This window comes from Centroberyx gerrardi, chromosome 24 (assembly GCF_048128805.1).
Source record: "Centroberyx gerrardi isolate f3 chromosome 24, fCenGer3.hap1.cur.20231027, whole genome shotgun sequence".
Classification (NCBI taxonomy): domain Eukaryota; kingdom Metazoa; phylum Chordata; class Actinopteri; order Beryciformes; family Berycidae; genus Centroberyx; species Centroberyx gerrardi.
The window spans coordinates 10933834-10958774 of record NC_136020.1 but is presented as its reverse complement, the minus strand read 5'-3'; the positions used below and the strand labels follow the sequence as shown (position 1 = coordinate 10958774).

The following is a 24941-nucleotide window of genomic DNA, read 5'->3' as shown; positions in this document are numbered from 1 at the left end:
TCAAAGCCTGGCGAGCTCTATCTATATCAAACCTGTGAATGTGTACAAAAAAAAAAAAACATTCTTCATCACAAGGCCTCATAGTGGAAAAATTGTTCCATTTTAGCGAGTGTATTTCGTGACTGTTGCTTGTACCAGTCCAAGCCTCGGAGCGCCTTTGGGGTATTCTGCTCTTTGGCCTTGTGAAGACTGAAAATAAAGATCCACTCCTAATGGAGGACAGAGAGAAAGATGGAGGGATGAGAGCAACAGGAGCAAAAGAGAGAGATTTTTTTCCCTACAGGCATTGGGAGGCATCAGTTTCCACCTAGGAAGTGGCCTTGGCTAGAGCACACTTGACTGTGTATGTACGTGGGCATGTGCGTGCGTGTGTGTGTGTGTGTGTGTGTGTGTGTGTGTGTGTGTGTGTGTCTGAGCAAACTCTCCTCAGTAGGAGGAAGGTATGTGCCAATTAAACTGGCAGTCTATCACTGTGGTTGCAAGGTATTCCTGCACTACCAGTCTGGCATAGAATCAGCCAGCCTGATTGTCTGATGAAGCTCAAACGTTGCAGTTCTCTCGTACTAAAAATCAACCCTCACATGACTCGGTGACACTCAAACCCAAGTCTTCACCTCCCTGTTAGTTGTTGTTTATTAGTCTCAATTCAGCAATCAATATTTTTCCATAATAACAGGCAATATGGGCTATTTCTCTAAATAAACATTTTGTGCAAGTTAGCAGCTAAACTGAAGCAGCAAGTGTAAGTGCTGCTCGCCAGAAATCTTCAAGGCCAAAGCTAGCTGCTTGTTACCGTGACAATACCAGGTCTGATACCATCCATCAGTGTAAGCCTTGGCTCAGCACCAATCACAAAGAGGAGATGGGAGTAATGGAGCCTCCAGGTGTCTTTTTTTCCAGAGACTGCTGATATTTTGATAAAGGTGAATTAAAGATACACGCCTGATAGCCAAGAGAAATCCACAGGTAGTGCAACTGTTGTCAAAGACGGGGGTGAAATCTCTGGTCATCAACATGCATCTCTCCCTCCATCTATCCATTTCTACCTTGTGTCATATCTGTCTTCCTTCAGCTCCTTCAGAGGCCATGTCAGGTCCATATTAGCCCCCTTTCCACTGAGGGCCAAACCTGGTGCTTGAACTTAGTTCCAGAGTTCCTGACCCCTTTCCACTGGGTTGGCCTAGGCCAAAACAGGGCTATTCCAGGAACTCAAGCCCCATACTTGGCCGTTCCAAATCCTCAGGGCCAAAGCTGTTAGCCCTGATGCTTATACATCATCACAATCTATATATTTTCAAATAGGGGGTGTTGCTTAGTAACGTCTGTAACTGAGTGCAGCCATTCCTACATTAATGAGTATCTACCTGTTAGAAACTAGGTTAATTAACTATGTTAATTCTTAAATCTGCATTACTTTCAGCTGCTATCTTAGAAATAAATAAATAAATAAATAAATAAATAAATAAATAAATAAGACTGTTACGAGTTGGAAACAACTTTTTAGCCTGATACCGTATATTAACACCAACATTGGCCTTATTTAGCTGTCTAGAAAATACCGCAATTACTATCACTCACTTCAAAGTTTGACACACACAGTAATAAAGGACTAATGTTAAAGGGGAAAAAAATGCCTTTGCTTACGCAGGCAAGGCAGTTTTTTTTTACTTTAACGCCTTCAGTAGGCGTTTAAATCACTGCCCAGCAATGACACTTTTTTTTTTTATATGAATGATGTTAGCCTCATCCTGCAACCTTCTTCTTTTTTAAAACTTCCCACAAAGTACTTAAAACTAATGTTAACGATTATACGGTACATTTGACAACAGCGTTGTCTGCCATGTTTGATGACAAGCAGTTGTGTAAGTTAGTTGTCATGGTTACGCAGGGACCAGGTTGCTCAGTGGAAACACTTTAACAAGTTTAGCCCAGTGCTTAAGTTCCAGGCTAGAGTTCCTGGGCCAAAGTTCTTGGGGTTTTGGCCTTCAGTGGAAAGGGGGCTATTGTGTATAATAATTTGTCCTCAATTGACCTTCCTGGTTAAATACATAAAATTAAAATAAACCCACTCCTCATTTTCTCTGCATCCCTCTTCATTGTGTTTTCTTCTTCCTACTCTAATCTCTATCCATAGCTTCCTTCTTTACTTTATAGCCACCAAACAGCACACAACAGCAACATTCAGCCTGACGACCCACTCTACAGTCGGTACATAATACAACAGACTCAATACAGTAGAGAGAATGAGTGAGCGTCAGGAGGAGGGAGGTTTAGTATGACAGGGCCTCAGAAGAAACACTGGTGCAGAGAGAGGAGGTGATTGACAGCTGACAACTTTTTCGCTGCATAGTATAACCTCTGAGAGAGAGACTGCTGTCACCTACTGTCCAAACAGAGCATGAGGAACTAATATCCATCATGTTTGACAGCAGTCAGAAGCACCATTGATCTCGCTGCAGAGGACAGTCTAATTACAGCTCTGTTAAAGGCTACGGCAGGAAGACAACGTGTAGGGCAGATAAGACATCCTGACGTATGTCCTGCCATAAAGAGGCGTGTGTCAAGGAAGAAATAAGAATGCTATTTTTGCATCAGGAAAACATGCAACCATAAGATGACATGGTATGAGCTTTCTATGACTCCAAAGACGATGCTGTATAAGTAGAAACAAAAATGTGTAAATGTGACTGTCATCTACATAGCAGTGAAATAACAGTCTACTGGAGACCAAGAAAAAAATAACCTTAAGTCCCCTTTAGGTAAAATCAAGCATTTCTTCCAACTCCCAACAACAAGACTAACAGGTAGATGTCACGTCTTGCCATGATGAAAACTGTGTCAACGAGTGCAAACAATAATTTTGCTTTAGGCCACTATGAAACTAGCAACTGTAAAATAATACAATGTCCCTTTTGCAAAATCTCTTTAGCAATTTATTGTCTATTCCAAAGATGTGCAGAGTAATAAATAAAAAATACAAAGTGTACTGGGCAACAAAAGAAGCCCCAACTCTCTTACAGTAGTAACTGGCACCATAGGCCAGAGGTCAAGTCTTGTCATAATGATTGACAACTTTTTCCAATGGGTAAGGCTGGTATTTTTGCATCTGGCTATCAGACCAGCCGTGATATTTAAAATATCTTACAATTGCATTGAGAACTTGTAGCCTGTAGCACAGTGCTACATATTGACCAGTAAAAAACCAAGTTTTAAAAGTCCGCTAAGTTTAGGCAAATCTGAGCAACTCCTCATTCATCACCACATCCTCTCCAGCCCCGCAGGGTCAGCCGGAGAACAGGTTCTGATATGATAAACACTGTCTGGGGTCCTTGAGGGAAGCTGGTTGGGGTCAGAGACAATTCCAGATCGACAGAGCCCGTGTCAATCCTGAGTAGGACATGTAAATGTTAAAGAGATTAAAAACTCATCATCTTTTTAGACGTGTCCCCCTCCTTTCCTTTTCCTCCAATCGCTAAACCCTGTGGAAAAACCCACAGAGGAGGAGGAGGAGGTGGCGGAGGAGAGGCTATTGGCGGACGGTGGAGATAATAGACGGAGGCAAATTGCGTTTCTCATCAGAAGTTTCATTAACCCCAGGACCCGCACGGAGGGCATAATCTGTAACATTACCACTTCCTCACGCTCCTGGCTCGCGCTTAGTCGAGTCCCCGCACACCTTTCACCACGTTCAAATGGGGAAAAAAGAAAAGCGCCAAGAGCAAGCTTCCAGCCCTGGCAGGCAGGTGCCATTTCTGACTTTTTTTCCCCCCCCTCTCTTTTATTCGCCCTCTTTCCTGTAATTCAATCTCACGTTATGGAATAACTGATCGTTTCACATTTTCACAAAATGACAAGGGTAGTCAATTTCAAAAGGGTAGTGATATGTTACCACGTTTCACACTCACATTTATACACACACACTCACTCACATCTCTCCTAGTATTTTCCTTTGTCTCTCCCCTTTTTCCTCTCTCTGGTGCACCTGGGAGACATCTTTAAGCAGGCTATTAGTCCAGCGCAGTGTGTGGGCTCTGGCATATGAATATTTATAGCACATTGGAGAAGGTGTAGGAGGCTCAACCTTGACTGTGGTGTAATCAGCACACACACTGACTCAGGGCATGATTTAGAGACAGCCGGCCCGCTGAGAGCCTCACTCGATACCCACCTCTCGTGGGCACACATAATCAATGTCCGCCTCATTAAGGTCACAACCTTTCAGGATTGGGCTGAACTTTGCAACTTTTTAACGAGATTCACCCTCATACCGTTGTGGTTTTTTTTTCTTCCTTCTTTAAAATGAGCAGGCTGGATCAATGGTGCAAGTTGACTTTTTTCCTCTCCTTCACAGCGGTTGGTGAGCTTGGTACGTATTAAGCGAAGTGAGGTGACCTTGCAAGGAGAGTGCATTCAAAATACCTGAGTAAATGTCAACCCACATGTCTGTTGTGTGATGAATACAAGGGCCAATAACAGCAAGGAGTCAGCCTCAAACACTTCAAATGGTAATTGTGGTTTAAAAAATACTTCCAATTGTGGTGACATCTGTCCCAGTGAGAAAATATGTAGCAATGTGTAACAAACCTTGGACAGTACAAGCTCTTTCAATACTAAGAAAAAACACAATGCACCCAATGACTTCCCACATATTACATCGTGTACACACACACACACACTCACTCACCCATACACACACAAAAGGAGGAAGGAGAATAGAGAAACACTTTTTCTACTCTCTAATCTTAGAAAGAGCTGTGCCTCTTCTCACATTTCCTATCAGTGTTTCTAATCTGTAAATTCGCTGTAAAGGAATGGAAAGACACGGCAGCAATGACACCGTCCTGCCTTCCAATTCAGAATTTAGGGCTAACATCCATAACTGACCACTAAAAGAGGAAGGAAAAGTAGACCGCTAATCTTTTTTGAAAACCCTAAAGTGCATTTTTAAAAATTTAGGCCAATGCTGTGAAAGCGGCTGGCAATTTCTCATAATAGTTGCACTCAACACACTCCACACCTGATACAAAATTAAGTGAGATATTGTAGTATTTATCTTTTAATCTGAAAACCAATTAACATGAACAATGGAGGAATCATTTTATTCAACGGGGAGAGAAATGAAAGACCATTCTGAGAGTGGCCTCGCAGCTAATGGAAAACACAGATTTACAAAAAGTGTTTTTTGTTAAATTCACATGAATAAATGCTATTGAGTGTCCAATTGTATTACCAATGTTCTCAAACAAAAAGGCAAGTGGCTCACATACAGAATTCAGTCTCATATCAGAGAAAGCCTATGGCCAAATGAAAACTGTTGATAAGTGGTTGGGGTTTGCTGGGTAAGATTTTAAGTTGAGGACCTGGTTGCACACACACACACACACACTCACCACCTCCTTCTCTTAATGAGGCCTGGTGGTTTGTTGTGTGAAACTGCGGAGGTGTCGTTTTAATCACCAGAGTCAGCGTGGCGTGGCATAAGTTGGCCTTTTTTAATTACCTTACCGATTGAGCACCGTCAAGGATGGGGAAGCCTGCCCACACCCTGGATGTCACCCTCTGAAGAACCTGCGCCCACGCCCCATCCTCTACTGTCTAATGAACAGGTAACATTCAAATGTCCTCTGCCTGATACGTCAAGAGAGAGGGGGCGCCCACACAGTAGGCACAGTACAAGGCCAAAACTTTACTTTAAGAGAGAGAGAGAGAAAGAGAGGGAGAGAGAGAGAGAGAATAAATATAGTGTGAGTGTGTGAGTGTGAGTGTGAGTGTGTGTGTGTGTGTGTGTGTGTGTGTGTGTGTTTTCTGACTGGAGCATGTCATCCCCATGCATAGCCAGGGGGGATATGCAGTATTTTCATTAACTTCACATCAGCGCCTCCCCTCCACTGGCACTGTCAACAATTGGTGCAAAAAAATGTTTTCTACCAAAACAATAGAACTCCATCAACTCAGCAATATCAATGGAATTTGATACTGAAATTATTCAGAATGATAAAGTACTTACTCTGCCAAATGTGTTAACTTTAAAATATTTGACAGGTCACACATCGCCACACATTCTTCTGAAATTCCTTTGCATTTCCCTTGAGTAAATATGAGGATTTTTCAAACACAGGTCCATAAACTTGACTTTAAAAATTCAAGTATGACCATAACTATTATAAAAGAGGAAAAGCTATAAAAACAATCTTGAAAAAAGTCCACACTACCACAAAAAATGAGGGGAAAATACTGCTGAGGTCAGCGGCAGGACTATGAGTGCCCTCACAAACTGCAGGAAGAAGAGGGGTTATCATGACAACCTGAGCCCCACCGTGATGAGCCAGAATGGATGGCCACTAATTACAGCATCAATTCATTAATGTTATTACAAGAAAGAATTAATCATTCCATTAACAGTTGGGCAATGGCAATGAATCATAATATGACCAAGGCTACTGTGAGGCCCATTTTGAGAATGAAGACTAATTAAAATCTGCGAGAAAAGTTGTAGACGAAAAGCTTAAGGTGGCTTAAAGTAAACACCCACACAATAAACATCATTAAAATTCAATATATAGCTGGACTTAGAGTAAATCCTCGGACAGTTCAGTCCCTCATAACTTTTGCCTTCTAATTAACCATGCTACAGAAGAGGGATCCCATATAATTTCAGTATTCAAATGTCCCTTCCATTTGCAAGGACAATTCATTTTTTTCAATTTGTATTAGTGAACATTCTCTCCTGTCCCTTGTTAACAGAAACAAGAGAGAAGTTTGTCCTACCCCCTCCGATGTCACACTAATGCACAGCCCCAATGAGAATTAAGTGGAAAGTTGGAAATAGTATCAGTGAAAGCACCCAGAGTAATTATCTGGGGGTAAGGGAACAATTTTCTGGTTTCAAACTGTTAGCATTATTATGTATGAGCTCGAAAAACATTCAATTAGTCCACAAAAATCAGGGCCCATTTGTTCTGTGTAAAGCTTCCCCAGGATGTGGGACCTTGGTCATCTTGTTTTTAGTTTAGCATATTCCTAAACATCAACTGAGGTATCCACCGGAGGAACATCTGAATTAAAGGTCCCATATTGTGGAAAACGGGATTTCCCTTGCCTCTTTCATTATAAAGGAGTTGGATGTGCTATCTAAACATTGTGAAAGTATCAAAACACACAGTCACCTACTAAATCCACACAATCCATATTAGTGAGCCTCTAAACGAGCCGTTTGGACTTCCGTAACTTTGTGGCCTCACAAAGGTTCGCTCATTATCATTTCTGTAAGAAATAACAGGCTAACAAAGTGTTTTTTTCAAAGCAGTTGAGCGGCTGCCATTGTTAATTTACCAGAGAGTTTTCCCTACCTGTAGCTGCCGGCTCTGTGGTGTCTCACGTTTCACTCTTGAAACGGTTAGCCAATCAGAACAGAGGGTCATTAATATTAATGAGCCTTAAAGACACAGCAACAGAAACAGCCTGTTCTTGGTAAGGCTCAGAGAGATGCTGGAAAATTAAAAATGTATAAATGTATTGAGAGCGTTTTTGATACATGACACCACACGAACAGCTTTTAATGGACCTCAAGACATAAAATAAAACACTGGAAAGTGTAGAATATGGGACCTTTAACATCTTATTCCACAAAAACATATGAAGCAATAAATCAAGTAGTATTCCCCCTTACCACAGTTTCAGTCAGTTGCAAATCAAATATGTTCTGGGTATTTATAAAATGTGACACTGGAATCAGCGTAGTGGAATACAACTCACCAGCTGGGGCAGCAGGAGGTGGCGGGACTGCAAATGACTCGGGGACTGCCAATGGCTCCGGGACTGCCACTGGCTCAGGGACAGCAATAGGAGATACTGGTTCCACCGGGGGCTGAGGAGGAGGTGCAACTGGTTCACAAGGAGCAATAAACTCAGCCAGGGGAGGCGCAGCAATTGGCTCAGCAGGCTGCGGGAACAAAGCGTCCATTGGAGGCTGGAGAGGCGGTGGCAAGCGGGTGGCAGGCTTGTCGGCAGGAGAGGAGGAGATGAGCTCCATTTCAGGAAGCGGGGGAGCAATGATGGGTTCAATCATGACAGCAAAAGGAGGTGGCACGGGTTCAATTACAGGGGGAGGAGCAATGGGTTCAATCACATGTGGAGGAGCAATGGGTTCAATTACAGGAGGAGAGGGAGCAATGGATTCATTTATGGGAGGAGGAGGTTCGATTACAAGGGGAGGAGGAGCAAGCAGAGTTATGGATTCCACCAAAACTGGAGCAGGGGAGGGAGCAGGAGCCAAGGGTTCAATGGGAGCAGGAGAAGGAGGAGGAGGAGGAGGAGGGAGAGGTGTAGGCAAAGTTACCGGCTCAACAACAGCAGGAGGAGGAGGAGGTGTTGCCACAGGCTCAAAAGCAGGAGCAGCAACAGCATTAGCAGCAGCTGGGGCTGGTGCGGTTGGGACCACCATGTCAGTGATGGTGGGCACTGCTACCTGTTCCCTGGGAGGTTGAGGAGGAGGTGGTGCAGGTGCAACCACCGTCTCCGTAGCAGATGGAGCTGGTGGAGGAGGTGCTGGAGGTACAATGGGCTCAACAAGAGGAGGAGGAGGCAAGGAGGTGACCAGGTCAAAGGGGGGAGGCACTGGCCTCAGGAGAGGAGAGGGAGTGAGGCTAGCCACAGGGGGAGGAGGAGGAGTGGTGGCATGTGGGAGTGACTGGGGCTGCGGGGGAACTACAGGTTCCCTCATGCGGTTGATGACATTCTCCGAAAGCTGCAAATGAGGGAGAGAGGAAGAAAGATTAAGAGTAAGATTGATTTAAGTTGTTGAGTGTTCCTATGGAAAACTATATATTGTTTTTAAAAACACCACCAAGACTGAGGGGGAAGACTGAGTTTTGTTTTGAGGCTGTTTAGACAAACAATACAAACATAACTGCACTGGCATGAGAGGGGATTACACCACATGAGTAGGAAGACAACTTTAGCCTGACTGGGTTGGCTGGCCAACTGAGTGATTTATAATAGACAGAGCCACCCAAGTCTTATGTGATCGACTAAAGCCTCTCAACCTATATTTAACTTTAGCAGGCTGTGGCATGCAGGGACTCGTGAAAGGTCCCACAAAATAAAAACATCTTCATTTATAATATCAATTCACATGTTTCCATGATTATATGAAAACTTCCAAAGTATAGAACAAAGATTGCTTTGCCCTGTCCTACCCTGTTCAGGTCAAGTTCATTCATTCATTAAATTACAGTGGGCAGGGCATGAGGCTGATGACGTCAACGTCAACATTCCACTCCTCCTAATGACAGAAAAACCACTTGGACATCTCAATCTCTGTACAAAACAAACGTTTTTGTGTAGCTGTCTGAATGTCATAAACTCCCTGGCTATCAGGTGTTGTTAATTTATATAATCTGTGAAGTTCCATTGAATAAAGAGATAACAACAAACACCGGTAGCCAAGAGTCTGCTAGCAAGTCAGTTAGCATAGCTGCTTGCTAGCCATATACCACATAACATTAATAGCTGCCCAATACACAATTATGTTAAATAATATTGCTTCAATGCAGTCGTGTAACATTTGTTTACCCAACACTAAGCAGTGTTTGTACACTGTCACTCACCCGTATGCCCTTCACAACCGTTATATTGTCGTTCTCATCTGACTCAAATGATACGCGGCGGGTACTGTTGTTCGCTCCCATTGTCAGTCCGCAGGCTGTCAAAAGCGACAATTATCTACATGCAATGTGAACTACTGGCATCCACTTGTGTTTTTGTAAAGTTTATTTGTTTTCAAGCCAGTGGCAGGTGGCTGGGGCCGCACGCCTCTGCCTATGTACGGTAATACTTCCTTAGCATGACGTAATCGAAGAAAGTGAGAGCTGATTGGAGAAAAGCGCAACCCGGCTTTTCATCAGCGTTTTTCATTGGTTAAGGGGTTCGCTACAAGAGGCAGAAATAATGAATGGGACACCACTTGGATCAGTGTCTCAGTTTTTCCTAATATATCCATTACAGATTTTTTATTATTATTTAATCATTTTTATATTTTCGATACGGTGTGTATGCGAGGTGCATCAATGATCAATACTGAGAACATGCAGTAGACTTCTGAATAGCCCAAATGAGAAATCATTATCATAATCATTGTAATATTCTTATAGACACTAATAGTGTGATTGTAGAATTCAGTAGTGACATTATTATACGTAATGGTATTTTTCTATCTTCTACAGTATCACCATAATTATTTCCTATAATATTCCTATACTCATGTGACATTTGTACAAAACCCTAAAATGTATTATAGGATTGCTATAGTTTTTTTTTTTGTTTTGTTTTTTTAATAGTTTTTCGCCATACTTATTAGGTTTAGCACATGAAATAATACATGCTCCTCCCAATATTTAAACTCTGAGCATTCATGCATAGCATAAGCACAGGCATATATCCAAAGAATAAATTTGTCTCTCACATGAAACTGCACTCATAATTGTGATGATATGAATTTGGAAACACTGTCTGTGTGGCACTTGCTGAAATTATATTTGAATTTGGTTTCTGAATTTTGGTTCTGTTTCCTGTGTTTCTGAACATATCTGGATATTTTTGGAATCCAGGTTGGGAGCAGGAAGCTTCAGAATTGGTCCAATAGCCTGAGACTCACTCTGAAGTTGCAGAATGGGATAATGAGAGGCTGCAGGCAGTTTCAGAAATGGAACAGCAACACTCAGAGACACTTGTCATGGAAAATGAAAACGAAACTGCTCATTCTGTTGGTGACGGTCAAAAAATTAACAATGAACAAGTTGCTGCGAGTGAGGAATTCCCAGTTCAGGAAATACTCAGCTATATGAAGGACAATGACTTGTGGGAAGAATATCAATACAGTGCTGTGTCTATAATAACATAATATAATAAACTTAATTTATATAGCACTTTTCAAAAAACAGAGTTTACAAAGTGTTTTACAGAGAGTGAGGGAAATAAAACACAACAGAACAGAACAAACAATAAGGGCAACAACACAAGATTAAAAACAAGAGAAACAGTTAGATAAAGGCCAGTCTATAAAAGTGTGTCTTGAGAAGTGATTTAAAAGAAGACACTGACTTTATTAGCCTAATTTCCCCAGGCAGGCCGTTCCACAGTGTAGGGGCTTTAATGGCAAATGCCCAGTCACCTTTTGTTTTCAGTCTACTGAGGAACGTCCAAAAGAGCTCTGCCCGATGCGTTCTGGCTCATATGGGGTTAAAAGGTCTGCGATGTAGCTAGGGACCTAAACAAGCTTTAAATGATCAGTAAAATCTTGAAATCAATACTATAAGTGACAGGTAACTAGTGAAGGGAAGCAAGGATTGGTGTAATGTGGTCTCTGTTAAAACCCTGGTGGTGCATTCTGTGTGAGCTGGAGGCATGAGAGGGACTGTTGACTGAGGTAGAGGGAGCTGCAGTAATCTAAATGAGAGAAGATAAAGGCATGGATGACCTTCTCCAGGTCGGTAGAAGATAAGAATGGGGTCTAAGAGTTGTTATCCATTATCCACTGATGTCAGAAAAGATGGATGGACAAACACTGGTGACACCTCAGCAGAAGAATCATCAGAAATTATGGCAGAGGAAGACTGGGGTATCGAAATGGAAGATGAACTTGAGTGGTGTTGCTATGGACAGATCCAGCTAATCTGACAGATTTGAGAAGAAGACACCATAAATCTACATATATGAGGTGAAAACGGCAGCAAGACACACACTGAAGAAGAAGATGACAATGTGGAAAAGGAAAAGGGAATGGAGGGATATAAAAAGGAAGTCTAAAGCCAGCACACATCCTCTGCATTACACTGTTTGTGTTTGGAGCGAGGCAGATTAGAAGGTGCTGCTGGTGGCTTTGGAGGACCAGTAGGGGGGCATTCATCCCTCTGGGCTATGATACACCTCAAAATCCTGATTCCACAGGGAGCAGATGGGGACTTTTTTGTGTGCAAGGGTGCCGAGGAAATGTAAAACAGATCCCAGCTATGATGAGGCCTTCTCCCAAGGACACTGAGCTACCTGGTTTGTTGACTAAATCCCCAGCCCCGGCATCATCCCATCCTTGTCAATTATCACAGCCAATTGGTTTGATAAACCACAGTCAACTGGAATAGTTGATGTATGACAAGTGTTCTGACAAAACATTTGAAAAGCGGACAAAGAATAGAATGTCCTCAAAACTCAAAAAGCATCGCATAATGATAACAAAAGAAAAGAAAACATCCTTTGAAGGGCAATGATGATGACTGGAAGTTAGTAGAAATGTGAAGTAGGCTCAGGGTTGCTCTTTGATTCCAACTACATCATTCTATTTGAGCATGGGTTTTCATCAAATGATCAGTAAATCAGTTATTATTCAAGCCTAGTCATTTCAAATTCAAATTTTTAGATCAGTAAAATGTTAGTGGATTAAAATAATCCCAACTCATTGTGAAATCATAACGTTCCAGTTTTTTTTTTCTCTGCCTTATGCATTTTCAGAAACTCATGCAGCCTTGCAGGACAAAAAAGTGCAGCTGAAAATTTAATATGCCTCGCAAAGAGAAGGTCCCGTAAAAAATGACAATTCATAAGAATCATCCTGTAAACTTGATATATTATACACACAATTCCATAATACACTCAATCATAATGCTTTTTTCTGCTGATTTTTCTGTTTTGCAGGCAAAGACTGGTGTACATTGTGTATGTTTGCCGTGCTCTGCAAAAATAAATCAATAAAAGCCTTTTAAAGAATTCACTGGGGTACTGTGTAATATTGTTGAGAAATTTCATATACACAGAGGACTCACAGTCACAACTTTTTGTAGATCATATACTGTAGCCCTGTTCTTGAAATCAATATCGCAAAGACAAATTGAAAATGAGTTACTAAAATAATGGATTTTTTTTTTTTTTTATAGAAAAACATTTTGGTCTTTGAACAAAAATGTAAATCTTATTCAAAAACTACGGAATGCAGTTCTGTGAAACTTAATAAAACCTGATATGTTTTAGATTAACTTTATCATTCTGCTGTAATAAAGGGAAGAAGTGCAGTGCTGGCTACATTTAGACCTGCTCAAGAGAACAGAAATAACACACTGCTATGTGCCCACATAAAAATAATAACATCACTGAAAGTTCACTCAGCAGGTTGATGACCACTAAGTACATCATCAAATAAAAGCCAAAGCTACAACGATAGAGCTGGCTCATTGAGGCCCACTCAACAAAATCTCACATTGAACACCTAGACAGATTAAAAAATGCCTACTAATATTGCATAACTACACCAATATAAGTGTTAGGTAGGTTTTTTAATATATAGGTGTATATACTGTATAGTTGTTTGCTTTGTCTTACAAAGTTTGTTCCTCAAATCGATTGTTCCAAAGTTTAGGTGATCTTTTTGAGAATACTTAGTAACCTTTTGACTTTAAACTAGACTTTGCAAAAATGAAAAAAAAAAGAAGAAGTAGATGATGATTATACTTCTGTACATACAGTGTAAAAAGCTCAATTTCACTGTATTAATGGCTGAGAACAGGGCAAGGGGTTTATTCTGAAAGATATGAAGTATAAGTCCCAAGAAAACAAAGCTGGGGAGAGAGGTAGAGGGGATTTTAGAGGGAGTTAGAGGATATCATTCAGAGGGGAGAAGGTGACATAAGGTACTTCTGAAAAAGATTTCAGCCCACAACACGAGATGGGGGTCGACTCTGCTGTTGTGACTGAAGGCGGAAGGTCACTCCAACACCGTGGAGACAGAAGGTAGAAAAGTTTGGACCGGCTGGAGGGATGACCAGGCCTGCGGGGATGGACCATGGCCTGGAGCGATGGGGGTGCAGATGCCCTCGCAGCCGTGTGCCCCAGCACCAGGGTCTGAATTTGATATTCATGTTGCATACGTGAGAAGGAAAGTCCACATGAAAAAGGGACAAAGGCATTGTCAAAGTCAGTTTTGTTTGGCAGATTGTACTCGCAGATTTTCGTACATTCAAATCTCTCAAACACACACACACACACACACACACACACACACCATGACACACCCCGCCACACCACGACACACCGCACCACAACACGTGTGCATTCTAAGGTTTTATTTATCCTTTTTCACTGGTTCTCTGTTATAATAGGCATTCAAATGTTTTCAATGAGGCCACGTCAATAACAATTCCCGTAAACAGTGGGAATGATATTTTCCCAAGGGGAATCTCTTACCTCTACATGGCTGTGTATTGTGAGCAGATTACATAATAAAGCATTACCATGTGCAGCAATGCCCTCTGGGCGCTCTCTGGGAAGCCTCAGGCTCTATTGTGTACAGTGCTTATAGAATAGAGAAGTGATTGAACAGTAGATGATGAAAAGGAGCCCAGCTTGTTGTTTATGACAGCATTATAATAGTAAACAGGATCATTGCTATAACTGACTCATGATGACTGTTGTGACACTGAGTGATTACGCTGCTTGGTTTTCTGATTGTAACTGTAATTTTCCGTACAATGACTGAATATGTGCATAAAGGGAGAAAACACTAGCTTGCACAGTTTCCTTTTTACTTGGTCACATTCTGGTCATATGTTGCTCCATCTGTGTGTCTGAAATGTAGATGCACATTAGCACATTTTATTTTGCACACCCAGCATGACCTTGTACTGGACTGAATTGGGTAACTGGTGATATCCTTGTACCTGTAAAATTCCTGGTGGCAAGCCAAGGACACGGCTTATCCTCTTAACCTTATTTATCGCTGCTGTCTGCTTTTTGCAATCTCTATCTATAGCCTAGTCTTGATCTGCTGTTTTTTGACTTGATTTCCCCTCTGGGATCCTTAAATTTTCTTCAAATCCCATCACTCTCTCGCATTTCTGCAAACGGAGTCCTCTACTTAAGTGAAATGTCAGTCAAACATTTCTTTCTCAAAATGGAAAATATAGCATTTTGGGATGAAACCCCTAAATTATGAGATGTGAGTTTGAGGTGTTGTATCTTAATGTGGGTGGGTCTATGTGATTAAGTCTGTTGGAGATATGACCATTATATACAAGTCATTTAAGTCAATTTTGTTCATTCAATTCAAGATGATGTGAAAAATGCAGAGGAATATAATAGATACAATGTCATGCTGTTTCCCTCACACATATTTCTGTGGAAACAAGTATTTTCGCCTTTGTTTTTGTATCCATTGGATATAATTGGAGAGGGAAAAAAATGCACTATATTTACACAACCTTCTTATTTTTCTGTAGCATTTGCCATCTAACTCAGTTCAACTACAGTAATTATTATAGCTATAATCATAAATTTTTAGAATCCAAAAATCATAGCAAAATATATTCCTATGACCACCATAAGCATAGGAACACTGGAACCATATTTGCATGGAAGCAGCTTCTTAAATATATGCTTTTGAAAATACAGAGCTCCTCTTATTGTAATCCAGTTTAATCCACTGTTTCTCTAAGAGCTAGATACTGTAACTATCTACTGAAGCTTAAACAAATTAAGTTGTTTTTGGCAAGGTGGCTGCTCCATTATTCAAAGTGAGCCTTTTCAGTGGAAGAGGAAACACTTGTTCATGTTTTTAAGGAAAGTGTGTAGTCCACCTGAAATACATGTCAGCATATATCAACACTATATATTCTTAATTTCCTTTATTGCAAATGAGATGAAGGACATGGAGTAATGGAGTCAGAGGTATCCATTAAATCATCACCCTAAGCACCAAAGGTGCATCATTTGCATTTAGATCTATACATTAATAGATCATAAAGGCAAGTCCTACTCAGACCTTATTGCCCTTGTCTTTTACTCACACACAGGTCAGTCAGTCAAAGCAATCATTTAGTGTCCAAACACACATCCAGCTGAAAGGAATAACCTTGGTACTGTGTTATTGGAGAGAGGAAGCCCAGTAGATTAGCTGGACTGATGGGACATTTGCTGCAGGGCAAGGTGATAAGAACTTCGAAATTAAACTTGGCCCTGGGAAGCTAGGCGCCTTCAAAAGAAAAAAGTGGCTCCTGCACGACACAGTGATTGTTTCTTTTTTTGGAGGGGACACAAAGATCGCCCACAATGTTATCTCGTCAGTCCACCGGCGCATCAATCAGAGCCCAGGCTGCTGGGAATCGACCCCTTCGCTCCAAAATCAATGCCCTCTCCCATTCTCTTTGGTACAGCAGAGATTGTCAGAGATACAGCGCAGGAGAGCTCCGCCAAATGCAGCACTATATGTTCTAAATGGGGGAGGCCATTAACTCGCTGACACACACTGTCTCTCTCCTTTCTTCTCTGCTCAACCTTTCTTTTATCAGTCTCACAAGGATCGGATTGAAAGTGTTACAGTGAAACAGTGTGGTTTTCCTATCACAGCATTTCTACTGTATACAAACTATTACTGTAGAATAGCAATATTTGAAATCAATTGTATTCATATGTATGAAATGTCCAATTTTGGAAATATCATCATCATCATCATCATCAGCAGCATCATCATCACCACCTCCACTCTCGCCTTTATCAATAACTCTGATTATCAAGCCCTTAATCATAATGCTAATCATCCACCCCAACATCATGATCACCACCTCTTCCTCATCCTTCTCCTCCTCATCATCTTAATAATCATCATCATCACCACCACCATCCTCAGTGGTGACTCTGATCAACAAGCCCAGGTTAAAAATCCTTGACATCATGCACAACAGGCTGACTGTGTACCATGGAGTAATTTATCATAATACACTATCTTTATGAAGTTTGTATGAATTCAAACTACAAATTGAAAAATGATTTGAAATGAATGGATTAAAACTTCGTTAGTCGAGTGTTTGAATTTTTCAAGTAATTCAATAAAATGTTTTATTATAACAGAGAAATAGACTTTTCCTCTGGCACTGCGTAGTTTATCTATAATTGCATTGTTTTTGTGAACACCTGCATATCACTGATCAGAGACTTAACTGAACCCTGCTAAAATACACATCTAACATACTTCAGGCTATTTATCAACCTAGTTGTTTTTTTGCACATCTGTCATTTATGCTTCTTTTGCTATATGTCAATCTAGTTGTGACAGTGCTGAACATTATTGGTCCATCCACTTGGAACTCCACTCCGTTTCTGTCGTGAGTCTTATTCTGATTGAACTACAACTCCCAGCAGCCCCCTCTGTGCCCTCGCGCATTTGTCTTCCTGTTTGGGTGCAGCAGCTGGAAAAATGGCAGCTGAGACAGGGAGATACAGGAGTGCTGTTAACAAAAGCAAAGACCCCTCTGGTCTGCTAATCTCTGTCATAAGGTAAGAGTTGTCACATTCATTGTATAGAGTTAATGGGGACGGTGAGACTTTTGACAGCTGTTTTTCCGGGCTTATGCTTGCTCTCAGGTATGGCTTGTCAGCTAGCTCTTATGCTAAAGCTAATGTTACATCCTTCCTGTATTGTGAATGATATTGAAGAAATTAGACAGCACGCGAGTCTACAGTTTGTTTTCCTGTTGTGTTTAGTGTTAGACATCACCTAATAGTGACAGCACTTTTATTTAGTCTCGAAGGGGAAGAAAAAGGTCACCAATGACTGTTATCAAGCTAATTAGCTAGCTAACGCTAGTTAGCCTAACGGATTTGACAGCTGTCTGTCATTCATCAGTCTCAGTAGCCTTCCTTACCTTCCTTACCTTCCTTACTTAAAACCCTGCTGCTGGGAGGAAAACGGAGCTTTGCAGATATTTTAATGATGTAACGTTAGATAGTGATTCCCAAAGTCGGGTCCAGGGACTTCCAGGGGTCCTTAAGGGAATTCCTAGCAAAATTAGTAATAGTTTAATTTCACTATTGTTTCACCATTATTTCATTTACTGCTCATTCTAGAGATACAGCACAATGGGAATCAGGATGAGAAATCCACATTGTGGTTATCACCCTACCTACAGTATAGACACTTATGTAATTCTATTAATTCTATTAATTCTATTTTAGATCTTAATTGACAAGTACAATTTCTGTAGGACAAAATCTTATCAAATGAGGATCTGCTACCTAGTGTGTGTCTATGGCATGGACAAATTTTGGGAAGTCCTGATATGAATGGATGCCATAATAGTTGATGCCATTCCTTCCTGTTGAATAATCTGCTGCTGCTGTTTGACCCATTTGCTGCAACATACAGCATAAATTTACCAGTCCACTCTGCTGTCTCTAGGTGTGTTTTGGCGTGTGAATGTGTGTGTACAATTGTCTGCTCCTGCTTCCATGCACTCTTTTTTTCACCACAATTCCTTCACCATATGCTGCATTCAAGTGCTCCTCATAAGTACCTACTTGTAGCGTGCTCATAATTACAGTATTTCTGACAGCATCTGAAGGCAGGGTTACATACAGTGATGATTTCCATTTTCTGACTCAGATTCACTACTCTCCACTGTCAAAGTGCTGATGCTGGAATCAGATCCCTGGACTTTGTGTTTGTGTTTGACCTCCCTTTTCCCTCTTCTCCCAATCCAGGACTTTGTCCAACAGTGATGATGTGCAGGACAGGGAGACAGAGAAGGGGCGTCTGGAGGAGGCCTTTGAGAAATGTGACAGGGACCTGGATGAGCAGATTGTTCAGCACTACGCTGAGCTCACCACTGCTATCAGGACCTACCAGAGCATCACCGAGCGCATCACCAGCTCCCGCAACAAGATCAAACAGGTAGCAGGGGAGACACACCCATACATACACAAAATGGACATTGGACTGAAAACAATGGAATTCTTGCTTACATAGACTTAGATGGATTTCAGAGCACACTGAGCTGCATAACAAAACAAAAAGGCTTTCTTCATTCTTCATTCATTAAAAGTATTCCTTTCTCAGTTTTGAGGCCTTAATGTTGCATGACTGAAAAACGGACTTAATTCATACAAATCCTGGTCACCCAAGAGGAAAACTGCCTTCTGCCTACTGTCTACTTTAATCATAACAAACTCATGGAATTACACATGGCGGAATTATTTGTATCTTTTTAGCATTTGTGTTTTTTATCTAAGTTGATAAACTAATCTAATATTAAATCTGGCAAATCATACCTGTTATTTATTTTTTACTTGGACACTATTTTCTCTATCAGACTTGAAAGTAAATCTATCATACTTGTTAAAATGATTCACAATTTTGAGGTCAGTCTATCGCTCCCAACCTAACAAAGGCTAATACAGATTCGGCAAGTCATTCCCAATGCTTTATATTATCTGGATAAAATTTTGATTTAACCAAATTGTTACGCAGACCAGGATCATACCAATTCAGCTTAAGGCCATCTTGGGTGAAGGCAATCAAATCGACTCATGAATCAAAGAAAAATCACTCTTTTTATCCACCCACCCACATACACACACACACACAGACACACACACACACGTTGAATGATAATGCATATTTACAGCGAAGGTGGAGTGATGGTGCCAGGGAGTTTGTCATTAAGGACGTTAGTGGAAATTTGAATATGAGTGAGGTCAGGGTTTGGCTGATTACTCTGGAGTGAGTGAGTGAGTGAGTGAGTGAGTGTGTGTGTGTGTCTATACCACTGCCTTTGACACTTCCATCACTAATAGAGCTTCTGGGAGAGCCTGTCAGAGGATTTCACAGCAGTGTGATGTCAACCTCTTCTCCAAGGGCTGTTTGTGTTCATTTGTTTTCTTCTGGCTTTGTAAATTCCATTGTGAATGCTAAATTTGTTAATTCGTATTAACTCCAACAGCTGAGCCAAAGTCACAGTGTTATAATGAGTGTTCAGATAAGATCACTACCTCCCATTCTTTGTGTCACCTGCATTTCAGAGATTCCCCCCACATAGGGACATTGATATGATGTTAATTTCTTTCAAGGGGTATCTTTAGGTATGTCTCATCACATTAATGACACTCACTGTCCTATGTTACCAGTAAGGAATGACATCATCACTTAGGTGAACAAGAACCTACAAGTAAAATCCAGTTATTTTTGTCGCAGGTGCAAGAAAGGGGTATATTTAGGCTGCATATCCACCAGGGATATTTCTTTACAGCACTGGCTGTCATTGGAATGGATGAACATTGCATGTTCCTGCCAGTGCTGAGAGCAAGAAATGAACAAGCATCTAATCCGCGATAAGCTGTGACCAGTTTGGCGTTTGCTAAATCGACTCACCCAGGTTTGGAACTCAGGTCTCTGGTGTTGCAAACCTAGCGTATGCTTTACCATCCGAGCTAAACTGAAAATGACGTTCATAGAGTCTTTATAGCTGTGTCCCGCAGTGGCACCTGCACCGTTAATTTTTGGGACCAACAACTAAAAATTACTTAAATGATAAGCCAGGAGAGGCCACAATTTACAGTGATTTCAGAACAGCTAAGATGTGTTGTTAGACCACTTAGCTGTTGTGAAATCACTGTTTTAAGTCAACAGACAAGTTGTTAATTGTTGGTTTGAGCATGAATATTTAAACGAACAGTTATGTGGTCAGGTGTATATTTGGTTTTACAATGGCTTAGAGTGTGACTCGGCCAATCACAAGTGTGGACCAGAACTATTTGTTTCATAATTCCACTGTCATCAGAACGGCGCTGTGCTTCAAATGGGTTTTCAATAGTCTCTTAGCAACAGCAGTAGCCACAATCAGCACTTCCCGCATGCATTTGTTTAGTGCTGCTAGCTACAAGGTGCCAAATGGACATAGGGGCTTAGTGTTATGTCTCACTTGTAGGATGTCAACTCCTCCTTTCCCCCAGGTGAAGGAGAACCTGCTGTCCTGTAAGATGCTGCTCCACTGCAAAAGGGACGAGCTGAGGAAGCTGTGGATAGAGGGCATCGAGCACAAGCACGTCCTCCAGCTGCTGGACGAAATCGAGAGCATCAAGCAGGTGCCTCAAAGGCTGGAAGCCTGCATGGCGAGCAAGCACTACCTCCACGCCACAGATATGCTGGTGAGTGGGCTGGTAGGCTGAGGTGTGGTTGCATGTGTATATGTGTGTGTCTGTGCCTGTGTGTCCGCTTGAGTTTTTGTGAGAACCGGATGCTATGGATGTGAATATAAGTGATGGAGAGAGACAGAAGAAAGACACTTGCCAATATATATATATATATTTTTTTTTAAGATAATTTTTTGGGCATTTTTGCCTTTATTGGACAGTTCAAAGTGGAGGCAGAGAGGGATGACATGTCAAAGGTCTTGGGTCAGATTCGAACCCAGGACATCGCGTTTACATGGTACGCTCCTTAGACCACTGATCCACAAGGACGCCTGCCAATATTTTTCTGTAAAAGTCTATTGTCTACTTGTGGTTGGATGGACCTTGAATTCAGCAGCATGTTCCCTGTGTGGTAAACAAGAGGTGAAGAAAGTGAGAAATAGAGAAAGGGACAGATTGTTTGCTTGACAAGTCTTTGAAATTGTGGGAAAACTTATTGGCAAGCACAAATGGATATGAGGCAGTACTGATAGGGCGCTTGTGAGACCCAGGCTCTGCATGGTCCAAATACATAAACACCAGTGTTTATGAAGTGTTGCTGCTTAGATTGATTTCCTGACGCCTCTCATCCCTTGAAAGAATCCCTTTCTAGCCTTCAACAGTCCAGTGGACGCATCTATTTTCCTTCAAGCAAACTTCATCAAAGTGGCTAAGAGGGCACTGCAGGTGTATGAGCGTGTGTGTGTGTGTAGTCCTGTTCTTTTGATGTGTGTTTTGCAGTATGCTCAGCGGGGGGGCTGGAGGATGGCACCGAGGACTAAACGACCAGACTCTGTGATCTCTCTGTTCCTTTCCTCTCTCTCTCTTCCTCACTCCATTCCTCACTCCCACACGTCTTCCTTCAGACTTTGGTAATAATTAGTTTGCTAGAATGGGGTTATCTGAGGAGGAGGAAAAAAGAGGGATGATGGGGCGCCCAAAGGACTATGAAAAGCCCTCTTTGTGGAGGTGGAAAGAAACGGAACTTCACTCAACCTGTACTCAATCAGTACAGTATGCTTTGAAAGGTTGTGGAAAGTTCAAAGTCAGTCAGACTTAGTAACTTGAAATGTGCTCTGCTTGGTCAGAAACGTGAACTTTGCTTCATGGAACATTTTTATTCCTCTACGTGAAGAAATGCAGTCAGATGCATTCATTCTACCTTTCAGTTTATGTATTTATTTATTTATTTAATTACTTATTTATTTATCTATCTGGGACAGTGCACATTAATCAACATCAATATAACATTACAGGAACATCAATGTAAATGTGCAGGGGTTAGCTAAAGAGCTCATTTGCACCCGTAGTGCCTGAGCAGAAAAAGCAGGTAAAATAGTACACTAAGGATGATGGTGACATATATATGTTGATAAATAAATCATGTAAAATGATTGATAAATGTCAATCACTTCAAAAAATATATGCCAATATTGGCCATGATTACAAAAAGGACGCAGCATAACCTCTTTGGATTAACAGATTTGGTTAGTTTGTAAATTAATCCACCGACTTTTTGCAAATAAGCTCTTTGATCAACGTACCATTGTTTTTGGTGACTGTGTTTCGGTGCTTTTGACATAATATAAAGCTAGCACAAACTAAACACACACAGTGAGCTAAAATGTTAGCATGCACTGTAGTGAATTTCATAAATACTGGACACTCAGAGGTCAAACGGTCTTCTCAGGACACAGTGGTAAATTGATCAAAGAGCTTATTTTCCAGAAAGTTGGTAATGAGTCATAAAATATTGTCTTCTTGTTAACAGGTGAAAAAAATTGCTGGTGGGGTGAGATACTGAGACTTGCTTCCAATGCAAATCAATTTGTTTGAATAGATTCACACATTTCTTGCATCAGATGTCGTTTTCATCATGCTTGAGGAGTGATCTGCCTTATTCTACCTTGTGTCAAGATATTGACACTTAATTGTGAAACAGAAATCTCACCCCTCTGGCAGCGTTTTTCACTTGTTTTAAGGAAAATCTGTTTATTTTTAGAGAGAATATGAGAATGAGTTAAGATTGACATTTTCTGCAGTGCAAAACTTTTATTGGAGGCTGATATACTGTCGGTGAGTCACGTTCCTCCCACTAGCTCTCTCTCTCTCTCCTGTAACTCCATACTGTGTCACTCCTCTGAGAGTCCCTGATGTGTTTATTCCCATCATGCTGTCAGTCATTACTGTACTCATCTGTCAGATTAACGTCTCCCTGGCTTTCACACGCTCCCTCTGTCCTCCTCTCCGCTTCCTCTGCTGCTTCTTCTTTCCTCTTTTATTCATCCTCTCTATTTTGTCTCTGTTCCTCTTTCGCAAGTAAAGTATAAAAAAGATTATGATTAAATAAAATACACAGGTGCCTAATGTGCTGTGTATAATATGTTGTATGTTTGTATAAATAAAATGTGTGCAAGTTGTAATATTATACCTTTGCACATACAGTACACATGTATAACACCTTTAGTACCTTAATGTTTGTTTCAAAGACATCTTTCTAATTCAAATTCTATTTGCCTTGCACTGTGGCAGGAGTAGACAATAGCTTTCCTAGTTTTTGTCTCTTTCTCTCTCTCTCTCTCTCTCTCTCTCTTTCTCTCTGTCTCTATCCTATCTCCCTGGGTTGACAATTAGAATTCAGACTGTGCTCTCTGTCTCCTGTTGAATGGCAGTCTTGGACCCCATGGGGTTGGTTAGGAACGACACTGGCTACGGTTCCAGAAAAAGATCTCCTCTCCTGTCCTCTCCTTCTCCTCCCTCCATCTATCTCTCCCTCCATTCCCTTGTTCCTGTAATATCACAGGCATCCCAGGCATGCGCACAAACACACACACACACACACACACACACACACACACACACACACACACACACACACACACACACACCTGCTGACACCCCCCTCGGAGCCCAGAGGCTTGTGATAAGCTGTCACACCCTCTCCTCTCCTCTCCTCTTTCAGTCCTCTTCTTTCTACCTCTTTCTCTCTATTTCTTCTCCTCTTCTCTTCTCTTCTCTTCTCTTCCATCTCCTCTATCCGAGTCCCCCTCTTTTTACCTCTTCCTCTCTCTCTCTGCTCCTCCTGTATGTATCCCTCACTCCTCTCTCCATTCTTCTCTCCATCCCTCTCTCCCTCCATCCCTCTCTCTCCCATGTTAATTCACTAGAGGCTTCATATCCTTGATTAGGCTGACAGGCTGGGCCCCCTAATGATGTTAACCAGCCTTCTTCTGTCATCCCAGCCCAATGGTAATGAGATATACTCTCTCTCTCTCTCTCTCTCTCTCTCTCTCTCTCTCTCTCTCTCTCTCTCTCTCTCTCTCTCTCTCTCTCTCTCTCTCTCTCTCTCTCTCTCTCTCTCTCTCTCTCTCTCTCTCTCTCTCTCAGAGCTCTGACAGTCATACAATCACACACATATAATCGCAATCATGCACAGACACATCTCACACAGACACCTTGTGTCCCCCCTGTCTCTTTCTAACACACACACACACACACACACACACACAGAGCCATGCAGGCATGCCGAGTTATTCTATTAAGCCGATGGGGGCTGATCACGCAGTGCATTAGCACATCTTTCCACTAATGTGGCTCTCATTTGCATCAACACACACTTGACCCATGCCCCCTGCCCAGCTTCCTTCTCCCTGCTACCCGCTCCCTTCTGGCCTGCCCTAGCCATGCACACATTCTCCACAGCGTTATCATCCAGCCATTAGTGCCCTCCAATAATAACATCTACACATGCACGCACAGATGCACACACACATACGCACACGGACAAGCACATGTACACATTCATTTAGTGCCATGAAGATTTATTAAATACAAACATGCCACAACCGCTGTTGCTGTTAATGAAAACTGAAGAAAGGGAGGGAGGGAGGGAGGGAGGAAGGGAGAGAGAGGCCAAATGAGAGAGATAAAGGGAGTGACTCATGAGGACAGTGGGAGTG

At 41.6% G+C, this 24941-nt stretch overlaps 2 protein-coding genes across 4 annotated transcripts in view; one reads left to right on the top strand and one right to left on the bottom strand.

Moving 5' to 3' along the window:
- The window catches only part of chchd3a (coiled-coil-helix-coiled-coil-helix domain containing 3a), a 75388-nt gene extending 65557 nt beyond the window's left edge, over positions 1-9831 (bottom strand). Inside the window, exons 1-3 of one of the 3 annotated variants that reach the window (XM_078282030.1) lie at positions 9609-9831; positions 8339-8746; positions 7756-7867 (exon numbers count right to left, since the gene is read on the bottom strand). In XM_078282030.1, the coding sequence (XP_078138156.1) occupies positions 7756-7867; positions 8339-8746; positions 9609-9689 (601 nt within the window). In that variant the 5' untranslated portion in view covers positions 9690-9831. Of the gene's footprint in view, positions 1-7755; positions 8747-9608 lie in introns of all 3 variants that reach the window. The other 2 variants (XM_078282031.1, XM_078282029.1) reach the window with 2 other exon arrangements.
- Positions 9832-17210: 7379 nt separating this feature from the next.
- Positions 17211-24941, top strand: part of exoc4 (exocyst complex component 4) — a 125996-nt gene continuing 118265 nt past the window's right edge. The window contains exons 1-3 of the mRNA XM_071905708.2: positions 17211-17313; positions 18517-18706; positions 20764-20958. Coding sequence (XP_071761809.1) covers positions 17234-17313; positions 18517-18706; positions 20764-20958 — 465 coding nt within the window. The 5' untranslated portion in view covers positions 17211-17233. The remainder of the gene's footprint in view (positions 17314-18516; positions 18707-20763; positions 20959-24941) is intronic.